Genomic DNA, 12,918 nt, shown 5'->3' with positions numbered 1-12,918 from the left:
ATGAAGAGATTTGCAGCTGGCTAGAGAATTAATCAAGGCAATGTTTTGGGGTTTCTTTTAAAGTTGTATTAACTCATCTAGATAAGTCCTGGATCATTTTTTTTTACAAATTGAAATATTTTCATAATTATCTGCATTCAGGCATAGCCCGAAAAGAGCACTAAGTGAACCGCCGCTTTCAGCCTGATAACAGCTTGTTGCCAGATCCCTGATGGTTTTAACCCCAAACTGTGCAAATAATTTTTCTGAATGCTCAGAAATCTGCTAAATCTCTCTGATGAGTATTTAACTTCTCTAACTATTTACTGAATAATGATACCTATTCCTGACAAGCAAGTTTTCCAGAAATATAAATCCTCCCAATCTGGAGACAGCAGCACAGGCTGACCATGCATTTGTTATACATATTTGTTGCTGGCTAAAGTACATTTAAAACTAGAGATGTAACATAAAATAATTATTATAATGGATTATTGAAGATGTATATCCTTTAAATATGAATGTCACTCAAATATGATTGGCACACGTACTGCAATTTTTTACTAATTGAAATACATAATGATGCCTCAACAAATACCAATAACAATATCTCTGCATATTCCTAATGCCTATGAACCATTGCACACTAATGTTCCTTGTTAGTTTGCACCTCACATTGGAGCTTCTCTACATGAGAAGTGGTCCTGCGTTTCCACAAATTCCTCCCCTCCAGCAACCTCACAGCTTGAGCTTGCAGTATCTTATGCCAACATGACAGGCTTTGCAGCACACAAAATATTAATGTTTATCTATTATTAATGATATGCATTACGAGGGCCTCATGGCAATTCTTTACACGGAAGACACTGCGTTGGGCTTCTGTCTATTTTTAATACACACTGCCTTCACGCGTCACCTCCAGTTTTCAGTCTGTGTTCCATAGCACAGGCCTTTGCTGAGCTGGAATGCATAAGTGAGCTTTAAGTGACAGGGAGGAGCCAGCTTCCAGCCCTTTGGAATGCTGCAAGCTTATCCATCATCAGACCCAAAATTCCAGGAAAGGACATAGAAACTGGCAGAACACTCGCTGGCTTCCTCTTCTGTGCAGCTCAGTTCGGAAACCAATAAAACGTTGTTGGCCATCTAGTCAAGGGGCAGCTGCATTTTTCCCAAGCACACTTGTCATGGAAGGTAATTACAGAAGAGGGCAAATATCTGTTTTGATGCAAAAAAAAGAAGTTTGGTTTTGTAGTTTTGTGCAAACAATGTCATTGTAAGTTAAATAATGAGCATTAAGCTTAATCATTGCTTAATTTATCTAGTATATTTTACCACACATAAGTGTGGTTTTCAGGACATCAGTTGGCCCTCTGTAGTTTGTGTTGTTTGGAAAAATAGCTTTTGGAGACCACAAGGGTGATAAGAAAATGTGGTCAACTCATAAGCCCGTAAATAATCAGGCTAGATCTGCCTAATGGTTCATAAATGACACAGATGAGTTTGTCTATTTCTTTACACCTATTTAGTTATGAAAACTCCAGATATTGATTCATAGTCATTTTGAATGTTTGTCCGTCTATCTGACTTCTTCTGTTGCAGGATGCTGGGAGTCAGCAGATCGGCTTCCTCCTGGGGAGCTGTGGGGTGACTGTTGCTCTGACCAGCGATGCCTGTCATAAAGGGCTGCCCAAAGGCCCCACTGGGGAGATTCCACAGTTCAAAGGTCAGCATCTCAAAAAACAAGGGCATGTTGATGAATTTCAGAACAATCTGGACTGCAGTGAGTTTAAATATGTGTCTACATAGTAATGTTAATGTGCCAGTTAGACTGAACACGGGAACTGGCCACGGAGAAAGCGTGGGCCGTATTTTCAGAGCATTATACTGGAGGCTCAGACAAAACAGACACTCAGCGCTTTTGCCCGTCTGAACTGTACCGATGCTCAGATATAAATAGCGGTGGGTGGGTGGGTTGGCTGTAATGGCTTTATAATACAGTTGTAGTAGGAGAGATAAAGCCACTGAAGAGTGGCTGTTCATTGTCACATAACAAGAGAAAAGAGGTTCCCCCAATGTTTTCCTGTACTTCCTAGAGATGGTGCCATTTTATCTGGCATCTAAGCTCAGTCTGGTAACCTAGGGAAAAGCTATCGTGATACAAGCGTAACACACTTAACCCTTTTCTGCTTTGGGGATATTTGGGCAGTGGACGCCTAGCAGGTAAGGGAACAGACCCTTAATCATAACAATGCCAATCCCATTTATCCAGTGAGCAAATTACCGTCCCAACACACTGCTCCATGGGCACCTTTCATGGCTGCCCATCCCCTGCTCCCTCCGAGGATGGGTTAAATGCAGAGACCATATTTAACTGTGTGCCCTGGGTGCTGTGCTGTGTCACATGTGACAACTAATCACTTTCACTGAGGCCAGAATCAATGTGTTAACACTAGAACTCCCAGGTTTTTCTGACCCCCTCAGCCCTACCAGAGGTAGGCCAAATTGATTTGAAACTTAGAACTCAGTCACTGAAAAATGGCTCCCATTCATTTATAAATTGGTGGCCCATTGGAATGTGTCACTCCCCATCCCCCCATTACCCGAAGAACCCATTACCTGTGAGTCCTTGCACATTTGAATTTTTTTTACTCAGAATAGCTCAAATCGAAGGCAGGCCAAACCTCTGTGTATGACATGGAAGGCTTCACATAAGTCTGCCATATCTATACCAAATATCCCACACACTGACTGACCTGCAAATATGAAAGACAAACATTCACAAAATATATGGAAACACAGGTCTGTTTTATTTATAAAAAAATTGAGTGTTTCAAATGTGTCAGTGTTTGCAGGCCCAGTGACAATTGTCCCTGCAACTGGTGCAAGTGAGTTTGTAACACTTTGCACAGGTAAACCTGCTGCGATTTCTGGTGCAGTTCTCTTGTACCTGGCACTGAGTTGACCATACAAGTCCTGGCACAGCAGCAGACTTCATTACACAGAAGAGTGTTTGATGAATCAATCAGTGAAAATGTGATGGTAGTGGTGGTAGTAGCCTAGTGGGTAACACACTCGCCTATGAACCAGAAGACCCGGGTTCGAATCCCACTTACTACCATTGTGTCCCTGAGCAAGACACTTAACCCTAAATTGCTCCAGGGAGACTGTCCCTGTAATACTGATTGTAAGTCGCTCTGGATAAGGGCGTCTGATAAATGCTGTAAATGTAAATGTAAATGTGATGAAAATTCATGAATACATTTTTTTTCATTGTCCCTGGAATGCTGGTACCCATTTGATGTCACACGTCTTTGTTTCTGTCCTCCTTTCTGCAGGATGGCCGAAGCTGCTGTGGTTTGTAACGGAGTCCAAACACCTATCAAAGCCACCAAGGGACTGGTTTCCTCATATCAAAGATGCAAACAATGACACCGCCTATATCGAGGTAGAGAAAACACAGAAAACACTGTAAGACCTAAGTTGTATGCTTGCTAAGCCAATTGATGGGTAGTTTTAGATGCAGTTGCGCACATCGCGTTGAAAGCTCGGTCTGTCTCTCACTGTCCCTCTCTGTTTGGAACTGAACACAGTTTCACAGTACAGAGCTTCAGTACAAACCTCATCCAAGTCTGGCCTTCATTTTCCATACACCGCTTTACTCTGCCGCCTAATTCTATTAGGCTCTTCCATACGCTGGATATTTCATGTTCCACGGAAGAATGAAAAAATCGATAGCTTCTATCAGCATTCGCAGGCACGCGTAACGTCCATTAGAGTCCCGTCGGGTAATGGAGATGATAAATGATTAACGGCTGGTTAATTGCGAGCCCGGGCCCGGGCCCGCACCCGTGCTGGTGGTCCGTGGGTTTGTTTCCTAGGCTGTGCCGGGTGTCGTTGACCGGTTCTGTGTGCATTGATCCACCCTCTGGCCATCCATCACCTTGAGCTGGTACTTGTCAGGTGAATGCGATTCTATTAGCACAAACACGGTGTGTGTTTGGCCTTTTTGCTGTCTACAAATGGTGCGGATGATTCTAGTGTGGGTACATTATTTTTCATTAAATAGGAAATTGTGCTGCACTCCAATTTTCTAAAAAAAAAAAAAAAAAACTGACAATGCACAGCCCAAACGTACATGCAAATAAACTCAATAAAACAGTACCACCCCAAAAATGATTGATTTTATGTAATTCGATTTGTACCTCACACTCAGGTGATAAGAAATCCTCGCTTTCACAGGAGGGCATGGTAAGATCACCGGAAGTGAAGTCTGCAAACACATAAAATAAGTCCGCAAACAGCTCCAGCTCCAGATAAAACAGCCTTGCAATCTACATTTTCAGATTTAATTGCTTGTGTGGAGACCGTGGCTCTAACGACTTAAATCTCATCTCAGAAGCAGTGTTCAAGTGTCAAATTAAAGGGTATAAAATAATAGATGGTTTGTCGCACTGTGTAATTTAATGTGCCAGAATGTTGGGCAATAAAAAAAAAACAGACCTGCACTGGTGGGATTCAAACTGCACAAAAATAAATGCAAAAACCTTGTCTTAACCCAGTGCCAGTAATCTGCGCTTTTATCAGCTGTTAGTATTCCAGCTACATTACCGTGAAACATTGTCTAAATGTCATGTGACGATTAGAATTTTTTTTTGCTCAGTAATTGTTTAGTGATTTTAAAACATCCTTATGGTCATCCTTCCATACCACAGCATGTTCAGGGGTGAGGTAGCACAATGTCCATTAGTCACAGTGAGTGATGGAAAAGAGATTTTTTTTGGAAGAACTGGTTATACTGGTGTAAAGGCTGCAGAATTACCAACCTGATTCAGACGTGAATCGATGACTGTCGATCGCACCCGTCCTTGCAGTCGAGTGTACCAGTGCTGATGCGTAGCCTATGTGTTATTCGGCAGTATAAGACCTGTAAGGACGGGAGTGTTCTGGGCGTGACGGTGATGAGGATTGCCATGCTTACACACTGCCAGGCCCTGACACAGGCCTGCAGCTACACAGAAGGTGGGTCTCACGTAACATATGTCATTATTTTTATATGCTCTCATTCACATTCACATTCAAAACTGCACTTTCCTCTCACACTTACTTTTATTGGAGTGCTTATTTTCACACATTTAAAAATGTGTGTGGACTGTTTACACTGAGCGCTGTTCTTTGTTCTTGGTTTGCTCTAGCTGAGACCATAGTGAATGTATTAGACTTCAAGAAGGACGTAGGACTGTGGCACGGCATTCTCACAGTAAGACCCGAGTTTGTCTGCCTTCTTCATAGTGGAGGTTTTCAGTGGCAAAGTGACATCATGTTCTTATGCGCGTGTGTGTGTTCCACAGAGTGTAATGAACATGATGCATGTCATCAGCATCCCCTACTCCCTGATGAAGGTCAACCCCCTCTCCTGGATCCAGAAAGTCTGTCAGTACAAAGGTTGGTCAGTCTGCCTGTCAGTCAGACAGTGAGAAAATGAAGCCGTCAGTCACTGTCTGGTGTCCCGTATTTGAATGGATGGGTGGATCCTTCAGAGAGCAGGCATCAGTGCTGTCAAATTTCAATTAGGAGGTTTATATAGGACTCTATTGTTTGTATTGTCCACTTGTCAATATTTTAGAATAGTGCTTTTGAAAAATGCTGCTGACTGGGATCCTGTTGAATATGTCTGTGCATGTGTGTGTGTATGTGTTTTTGCCTACAGCTAAAGTGGCCTGCGTCAAGTCGAGGGACATGCACTGGGCCCTCGTCGCCCATCGAGACCAGCGGGATATCAACCTCACCTCTCTGCGCATGCTGGTGGTGGCCGACGGCTCCAACCCATGTGAGTTGGTGAACTCGCCTCCCCACCTCCTCCCTCCTTTTCTGCCACTCTCTGTCCTCTAAGTTCCTTATGAGATGTTTTTTCCCCTATTTCTGTCCTTGAACAGCTGTTCATTTTCCAACCACAAGCATGAGAATGACTGAGAATTATACTGAAGTGTGTGTGTATGTGTGTGTTTTGGCATGTGTATCCATGTATCCTATATATAAATACTGCCAGAATGGTCTGTGGAATGGTGCCACTGGGGAAGTGATGAGTCAGGATGAGGCTCAGAGGCCATTTTGCTTCTCAGCTACATTAGGAGCTTGGCCCCCTCACATACAGACAGACTGTACAGCACAGGGCCGAGGGGGCGGCTGCTGCTGAGCCCGCCATGAGCCGGGGACCGTTATGTGACGTCTGTATCAAAGTCGTTTGAAGGTTGTTTCTATAGACATACAACCTCAAAATATTTTCAATGTTGTTTCAGTGATTTTACAAAAATAACTGTGGCCTATAAAAAAATGTATGTGCACAAAACAAAATTATATTCTTCTTATAACGCTGATCATCAGTGTATTGTAATATGCATGTTATTAAAGTAAAAATCTGGTCTAAGAATTTTAAAATAATATTGTGATAAAAACATTTTGTGTAAAAATGTGTTGTAAAAATTAGGCTAGTGAGATTTTAAAACATGATCAGAACTAAACTACACAGACAGGGCTTGACCACCATCTTGATGTGGAAGTATGTGTGCTGATCATGTCCAAGTTTTGTATTTATCATATGTGCCATTTTTCTGGTTTTGTTGCTTGACTCAAATCATCGGTCATTATTTTGTGGTTTTAAATGTGAGTTACTTGTTAAATATGCTGTATTCATAGATAGAGCCGGTTTAGCATTCCCTCACTGTTTCTTTCAGAGAACCCTCTTGTAGTATTCATGGTTAATGTAGCATAGCACTGTAAGCACACTCTCATTTTTGTCCCACAGGGTCCATCTCGTCGTGCGATGCTTTCCTCAACGTCTTCCAGAGCAAAGGCCTGAGGCCGGAGGTCATCTGCCCCTGCGCCAGCTCCCCCGAGGCCCTGACCGTGGCCATCAGGAGGTGGGCGCCGCTGCCAGTCATCTGTCCATGTCGTACAGGAAGTGCCTGAAGCACAGCACCACAAAGCTGCTAGGCCCACTGCCCATTCATTTTCATCGTGCTCGGGGAATCTGTCCAGCTAATTAAAAACGCTTACAGTCGTTAATGAAAAATGTTTGAAATAATGAATTGGATTTTCAGTCATTTCTTGATTTTAATTAAAGTAGAATTGACCTCATGCCGCTTGCCTTAATGTCTTGTAATGGTCCTTTCCACTGCAGTCTGTTGAGTAATCGGCCTGTTTTTACTCAGGCACACGTCATTACCAAACGTTTTTTTTTACATCTTCAGATGCAGACAGGGACACCGCTCTATAAAAAAATGGATCCAGGGGACAGGATAGTGTCACAGCTGCATTTTGTACTGTGTGTGTGTTTTCTCAAACCATTTACAAGAAAATAATATTTTCTTAGCCTGGTAGCATAATTACATGTCTCTAGTGGATCTACAGGGCAACCAGCACATGGCATATGTTTCTCATTCGGCCAGATTAGTCCTGTCTCTCCCCAACTTTTTTATAGTAAAAAAATATGTTATTTTTTCTTATACTCTTTTGAAGTGGTACTTTAAAGCAGAAAGGGTTTGCCTATATTTATGGACTTTACATTACTGGATAGAGCAGAAATGAGATGAAGCTTCTTCCAACAGAAAATAGTCATAATTTTTGCCACTTCTGTCATCAGAGTGGTGACATAATTTCACTCTGCATTGAAACGAGAAGGCTGATTATATTCCCTGGGCTTTGCCTCCGTGATTACATTCGCTCCATCTATAAAATGAAAAGCCCTTCTGAGCTTCTAATCTTCTTGCAGAGGGCTTTCTTTCTTTCTTTTTTTCTATGAGTGCTATATATGACACAGACATACAATACTGAACTCATGGGCAGAAATTTCATTAACATTTGGTTGATGTTCAAGTTCAGGTTCAAAGCTTTATTGTCACGTGAACAGAGTACAGTGTACAAGGTACAATGAAATTCAAGACATTAAACAAGCTTTACAACATTACAAAAAAAAATGCTCAATTAAATACCATACAAATAACAAATTTAAGCAGTGTAAACAAAACATTATGCATTGTAACAATAGAATGTGGAATGTACTGTCAAGGCCAAAAGTTTTGAGAATGACAAAAGCTTGCTGCTTCAGCGTTTTTAGATCTTTTTGTCAGTTGTTTCTATGGTGTATTGATGAATAATTACAAGCATTTTATAAGTTTCAAAAGCTTTTATTGACAACTCCCATCAAGTTTATGCAAAGATTCAAAATTGGCAGTGTTGGCCCTTTTTTTCAAGACCTCTGCAATTGCCCCTGGCATGTTGTCATTCAACTTCTCAGCCGAATCCTGACTGATAGCAACCCATTCCTTCATAATCAGAGCTTAGGGTTTGTCAGAATTTGTGGGTTTTTGTTTGTCCACTCGCCTCTTGAGGTTTAACCACAACTTGGATTAAGGTGCAGGGAATTTCCTGGCCATGGACCCAAAATAATTTTTTTTTGTTCCCCAAGCTACTTAGTTCTCACTTTGGCCTAATGGCATGGTGCTCCATCATGCTTCACCAGTCTATTCTTGGATGGTTGGGAGAAGCTGTCGGAGGAGGTTTTGGTACGATTCATGGCCATGTTCTTAGGCATAATTGTGAGAGAAGCCGCACACATGAATGAAATCTCACAATGCTTTACTGTTGGCAAGAGACAGGACTGATGGTAGCGATCACCTTTTCTTCTCTACGGACAATCATTTTTCCAGATGCGCCAAACTACTGGAAAGGGGCTTTATCAGAGAAAATTACTTTACCCCAGACCTCAGCAGTCCAATCACTGCACGTTTTGCAGAATATCAGTCTATCCTTGATGGTTTTTCCTGGAGGAGGCCATCCTCCAAAAGTCTTCACCTCAGTGTGCATGCAGATGCACACACACCTGCCTACTGCCATTCCTGAGCAAGCTCTGCACTGGTGGAACCCCGATCCCATAGCTGAATCCTCTTTAGGAGACGGTCCTGGCCATCTCAAAACATTCCAAAAAATTTGGCCATGACAAGTAGCAACAATGTAGCACAGCAGTTTGTGTTTCCTAAATGTGGGGTTCTGTTTGGTTCCGTTAGGCCCACAGACGACAGCAACCAGCCGACAGGGCGAGGGGTCCTGTCCATGCAGGGCCTCAGTCATGGTGTCATCCGTGTGGATTCGGAGGAGCGTCTGTCTGTGCTCACAGTGCAGGACGTGGGCACCGTGATGCCAGGAGGTATACACACACAGTATCTTTTATGGAACACATCACAGCTTTTTCATGGAGCATAGAGCTTTGGGGACAAGCTGTAGATCAGCTGACTGGTGGAGATGTGGGCATCTGCCTCTGTTTTTCAGCGTTGATGTGTGTGGTGAAGCCAGAGGGTGTTCCACAGCTGTGCAGAACGGATGAGATCGGCGAGCTGTGTGTGTGCTCCATCGCTACAGGAACGTCATACTACGGCCTGTCTGGTATGACGAAGAACACATTTGAGGTGAGCACTGGCTGACAGACTCATTTGGCACAAGTTCCACACTAAATTCACTCCACCATGCTGTGTACTCACAAAGACAATAAATCTGATATCAGAAATGGCTCTCAAGAGACCAATATGTCACACATCCAGTAATAAAAGGTATTGCATGTATTGACTAATGATTTATTTGCTTAGACAATGACCTATCCTGCACTCCTGCACCATTTTATTCAGTTTTCTTTTGCCCTATAACTGTTTCTCTGTTCCACTTTAATGAGAGGCTTATAACTGGCTGTGCGATCAATAAATGATTCATATATGAGGGTGTATTATATGAGGCCATATAACCTTTACTCTTAAACAGCATTAAAAAAGTCATTGTTAAGATGAGCATGGCTGAGTGAATCTGACCCTTCACTCACGGGTCAGTTGTGTGTGCATTTAAAGAAGGATTAACACTGAGCTTGATAATGAGTCTCGAGCTGCATGCTTTTTATCACCCAGGCTCCTCTGAGTTATGCCTATATCAATAATAACCTTAATAGCGCTATTGCTTTTGACATGTATTTTTAAAAATGGCCAACACTGACACTACAGTCAAATGTCTGTGAAGATTCTCAGTCATGCAGGTGAATTTGTCTGAAAGTTGAGTCATGGCAAATGGACGTTCTTTCTTTAATGTAGAGACATTTCATTCTCAACTTTCAGACATACAGTCAAATGGCGCTACAGTTTCATTGTTTAGTATGTAAACTCTTGGTTGGACATCACGCTGAATGTACATTTCTGTCAGTGCTGCCATGCTGTGCCTTACATCTGCAGTAAAGAGAAATTAGAGATGTGGAAACAACAGAAATTATAGTTCTGCCCAACATCTGCTTGTCAGGTTTTCCCTATGGGAGGAAACGGTGCTCCCATCAGTGAGTACCCATTCACCAGAACCGGCCTGCTGGGCTTTGTGGGGCCTGGGGGCCTGGTGTTCATTGCTGGAAAGATGGACGGCCTGATGGTGGTGAGTGGCCGCCGGCACAACGCAGACGACATCGTGGCCACGGCGCTGGCCGTGGAGCCCATGAAGTTTGTCTACAGGGGAAGGTGAGATTTGGCCCTGATCTGGAGTTGGTTTGCTTTCTGCCTTCATTCATAATGAGGGATGAAGCTGACCCCGATCTGAGGGGTCAAAAGAACAGCACACTCAGACCACTGCACCTGCAGCTCTGGCTTTGCAGGGTATTGACCCAGAGATTTGCCTGCGGAGCCTAAGCCGTGTATGCCGCAGACAGCCACAGCACCCACAGCAGCCCTTAGATTACTATCACCGGGAGTTTCAGGTAGGGGCCACAGACGCAGCTCAGTTAAATGAGCTGGAGGGATCGCCCGCTGGTGTCTGAGCCTGAGCTGGTGTAAATAGAGGATGTAGTGTAGAGCACATCCACCCCTCCCCTGCTGCAAGAGACAAAATAAAGTCCATATCCATCATCTGTCATTCTTTATTTCTCACACGTGCGACGCAGCAGCAGAACATCAGCTGCATTCTCACTTAGTGAAAATATTCTGGTTTTGGCAAGATGTGGAGCTTAAGTAGATTGTGCAGAAGGCACAATCTAGTTTGGTGGTCTGCATTCCTTGAGTTTTGTACCTGTTGCTCTCAGTTGCTTCCTGCGTATTCTCCAATTTGATGTTCTTTCCACCTGATTTGGATGTTTGTGTTAAAAAGAGTCATTTTTATATAGCTTCAATGGGCAGTGCATGTCTAAAACGGGCTTGTTTCACTGCCAGTAATACAGCAATACCAATTGTACCAAAAGCAGGGTCATAATTAAAAAAAAACTCTGACTGGGGGTGTTTTATCTGGCTGCTGATAATTTGTGACATTTGAGGTGAAATGGGGAATATCAGCAGATTTGTGTGTGAATTGATAGAAAATCAAGCACGTCATGAATTGTCTTGTATGGTCATTATGTGTGCCCCTCTGTCTTTCTCGTTGTTTAAAGCTATTTTTCTGGTAAGAATAGTGAACACAAAGGGCACTATCGATCTTCAGTGACATTTGCAAGTGACACGTTGACAAGAGTGGATTTAAAAATCTAGAATGAAAGAGAGCTCGTCCCATTTTAAACTCTGTTTAAGTTCGTTTTTTTTGGTGATGAAAATACCTTCACATCAGCTAAAGTTAGTTTAGTTTCTCTTCTTCAATGTAGAGATAACAACCAAGAGGTTGTAGCCCCACGCTTAGCGCGTAGCACTTTGTACTGAGTACTGGGATGTAACATGGTGTATGTGAAGAGTGAACAGACACGCTTGCTTGTCTTTCTGCGCGCAGGATAGCTGTGTTCTCCGTGACGGTGCTGCACGACGAGCGGATCGTGGTCGTGGCGGAGCAGAGGCCCGACTCCACCGAGGAGGACAGCTTCCAGTGGATGAGCCGAGTGCTGCAGGTATCACAGGCTGCCGTGTTATTTATACACACCTCCCCCGCACCGGACGGGCAGCATCAAGCCTCCAGCCCGAGCCCCAGACGCCCCCCCCCCCCCCCCCCCCCCCCCCCCCCCCCCCCCCGCCCACTTTCAATTAGCAGCCCCGCTACGGGTGACCTGCCCGGGCTTTAGGATCAGCATGAAATTCAGCGCTGAAGCAGGAATTTATAAATAGACCTCGACAGCAGAAAGCACAAACTGGGTTTCCTCACCACCCCTTAAATGTGACCTTTTCCCCACTTTGTCAAATTTGTTTATTTTCCTTTTCTGGATTAAAGTTTATATGTCTGCATGTTTGCTTTCTCACCCTGTCCCCCCATCTCTCTTGCAGGCCATTGACAGCATCCATGGGGTGGGTGTTTTCTGCCTTGCCCTCGTGCCCGCCAACACCCTGCCCAAAACTCCGCTGGGGGGCATCCACCTGTCAGAGACCAAGCAGCTGTTCCTGGAGGGCTCCCTTCACCCCTGCAACGTGCTCATGTGCCCCCACACTTGTGTCACCAACTTGCCCAAACCGCGGCAAAAGCAGCCAGGTCTGTCCACGTGTGCCTTTAATGCTTTATCTCTGGATTATTTGCAGTAGAGAACACTAGGCTGCAGGGGGCGCCTTCACAAACATCCAACAAGCTAATTCGCAAGCAGCCTGCTCAGGATCAAGTCGAGCACGTGGCCTATGCCTACAACACATGCATTTCTGCTCATTTTTAATGCACTGGCTTTTATTACACTTGATTGACATTAACACTGAACACTGTTCAAAAACTCAGAAAATTTATTTTGACTGCAAGTATGTGCGTGTGTGTGCGTACATGTTTTTCATGTGCTATCATGTGACCCTGCAGAGATCGGACCTGCCTCTGTGATGGTGGGGAACCTGGTGTCGGGGAAGCGGATCGCCCAGGCTAGCGGCAGAGATCTGGGGCAGATTGAAGACAATGATCAGGCAAGAAAGGTGTGTGTGTGGCACCTCGGGCCTGGATTTTCACCAGCATTTCATCCATCTTTCATGTTCCCTGGCA

The 12,918-nt window shown here is 43.9% G+C and overlaps 1 protein-coding gene across 16 annotated transcripts in view; it reads left to right on the top strand.

Annotated features, from left to right (window-relative positions):
- dip2ca (disco-interacting protein 2 homolog Ca) overlaps positions 1-12,918 on the top strand; it is a 92,338-nt gene that overhangs the window by 66,628 nt on the left and 12,792 nt on the right. For 10 of the 16 annotated variants that reach the window (XM_028970263.1, XM_028970276.1, XM_028970267.1 and 7 more), the window contains 13 exons: positions 1,579-1,702; positions 3,315-3,424; positions 4,896-4,998; positions 5,172-5,236; positions 5,328-5,421; positions 5,687-5,806; positions 6,782-6,896; positions 9,042-9,181; positions 9,304-9,440; positions 10,309-10,517; positions 11,746-11,860; positions 12,231-12,432; positions 12,742-12,851. In XM_028970263.1, coding sequence (XP_028826096.1) covers positions 1,579-1,702; positions 3,315-3,424; positions 4,896-4,998; positions 5,172-5,236; positions 5,328-5,421; positions 5,687-5,806; positions 6,782-6,896; positions 9,042-9,181; positions 9,304-9,440; positions 10,309-10,517; positions 11,746-11,860; positions 12,231-12,432; positions 12,742-12,851 — 1,644 coding nt within the window. The remainder of the gene's footprint in view (positions 1-1,578; positions 1,703-3,314; positions 3,425-4,895; positions 4,999-5,171; positions 5,237-5,327; positions 5,422-5,686; positions 5,807-6,781; positions 6,897-9,041; positions 9,182-9,303; positions 9,441-10,308; positions 10,518-11,745; positions 11,861-12,230; positions 12,433-12,741; positions 12,852-12,918) is intronic. The other 6 variants (XM_028970265.1, XM_028970279.1, XM_028970271.1 and 3 more) reach the window with 1 other exon arrangement.

This window comes from Denticeps clupeoides, chromosome 2 (assembly GCF_900700375.1).
Source record: "Denticeps clupeoides chromosome 2, fDenClu1.1, whole genome shotgun sequence".
Lineage (NCBI taxonomy): Eukaryota > Metazoa > Chordata > Actinopteri > Clupeiformes > Denticipitidae > Denticeps > Denticeps clupeoides.
This window is presented reverse-complemented; position numbering and strand designations above follow the sequence as displayed.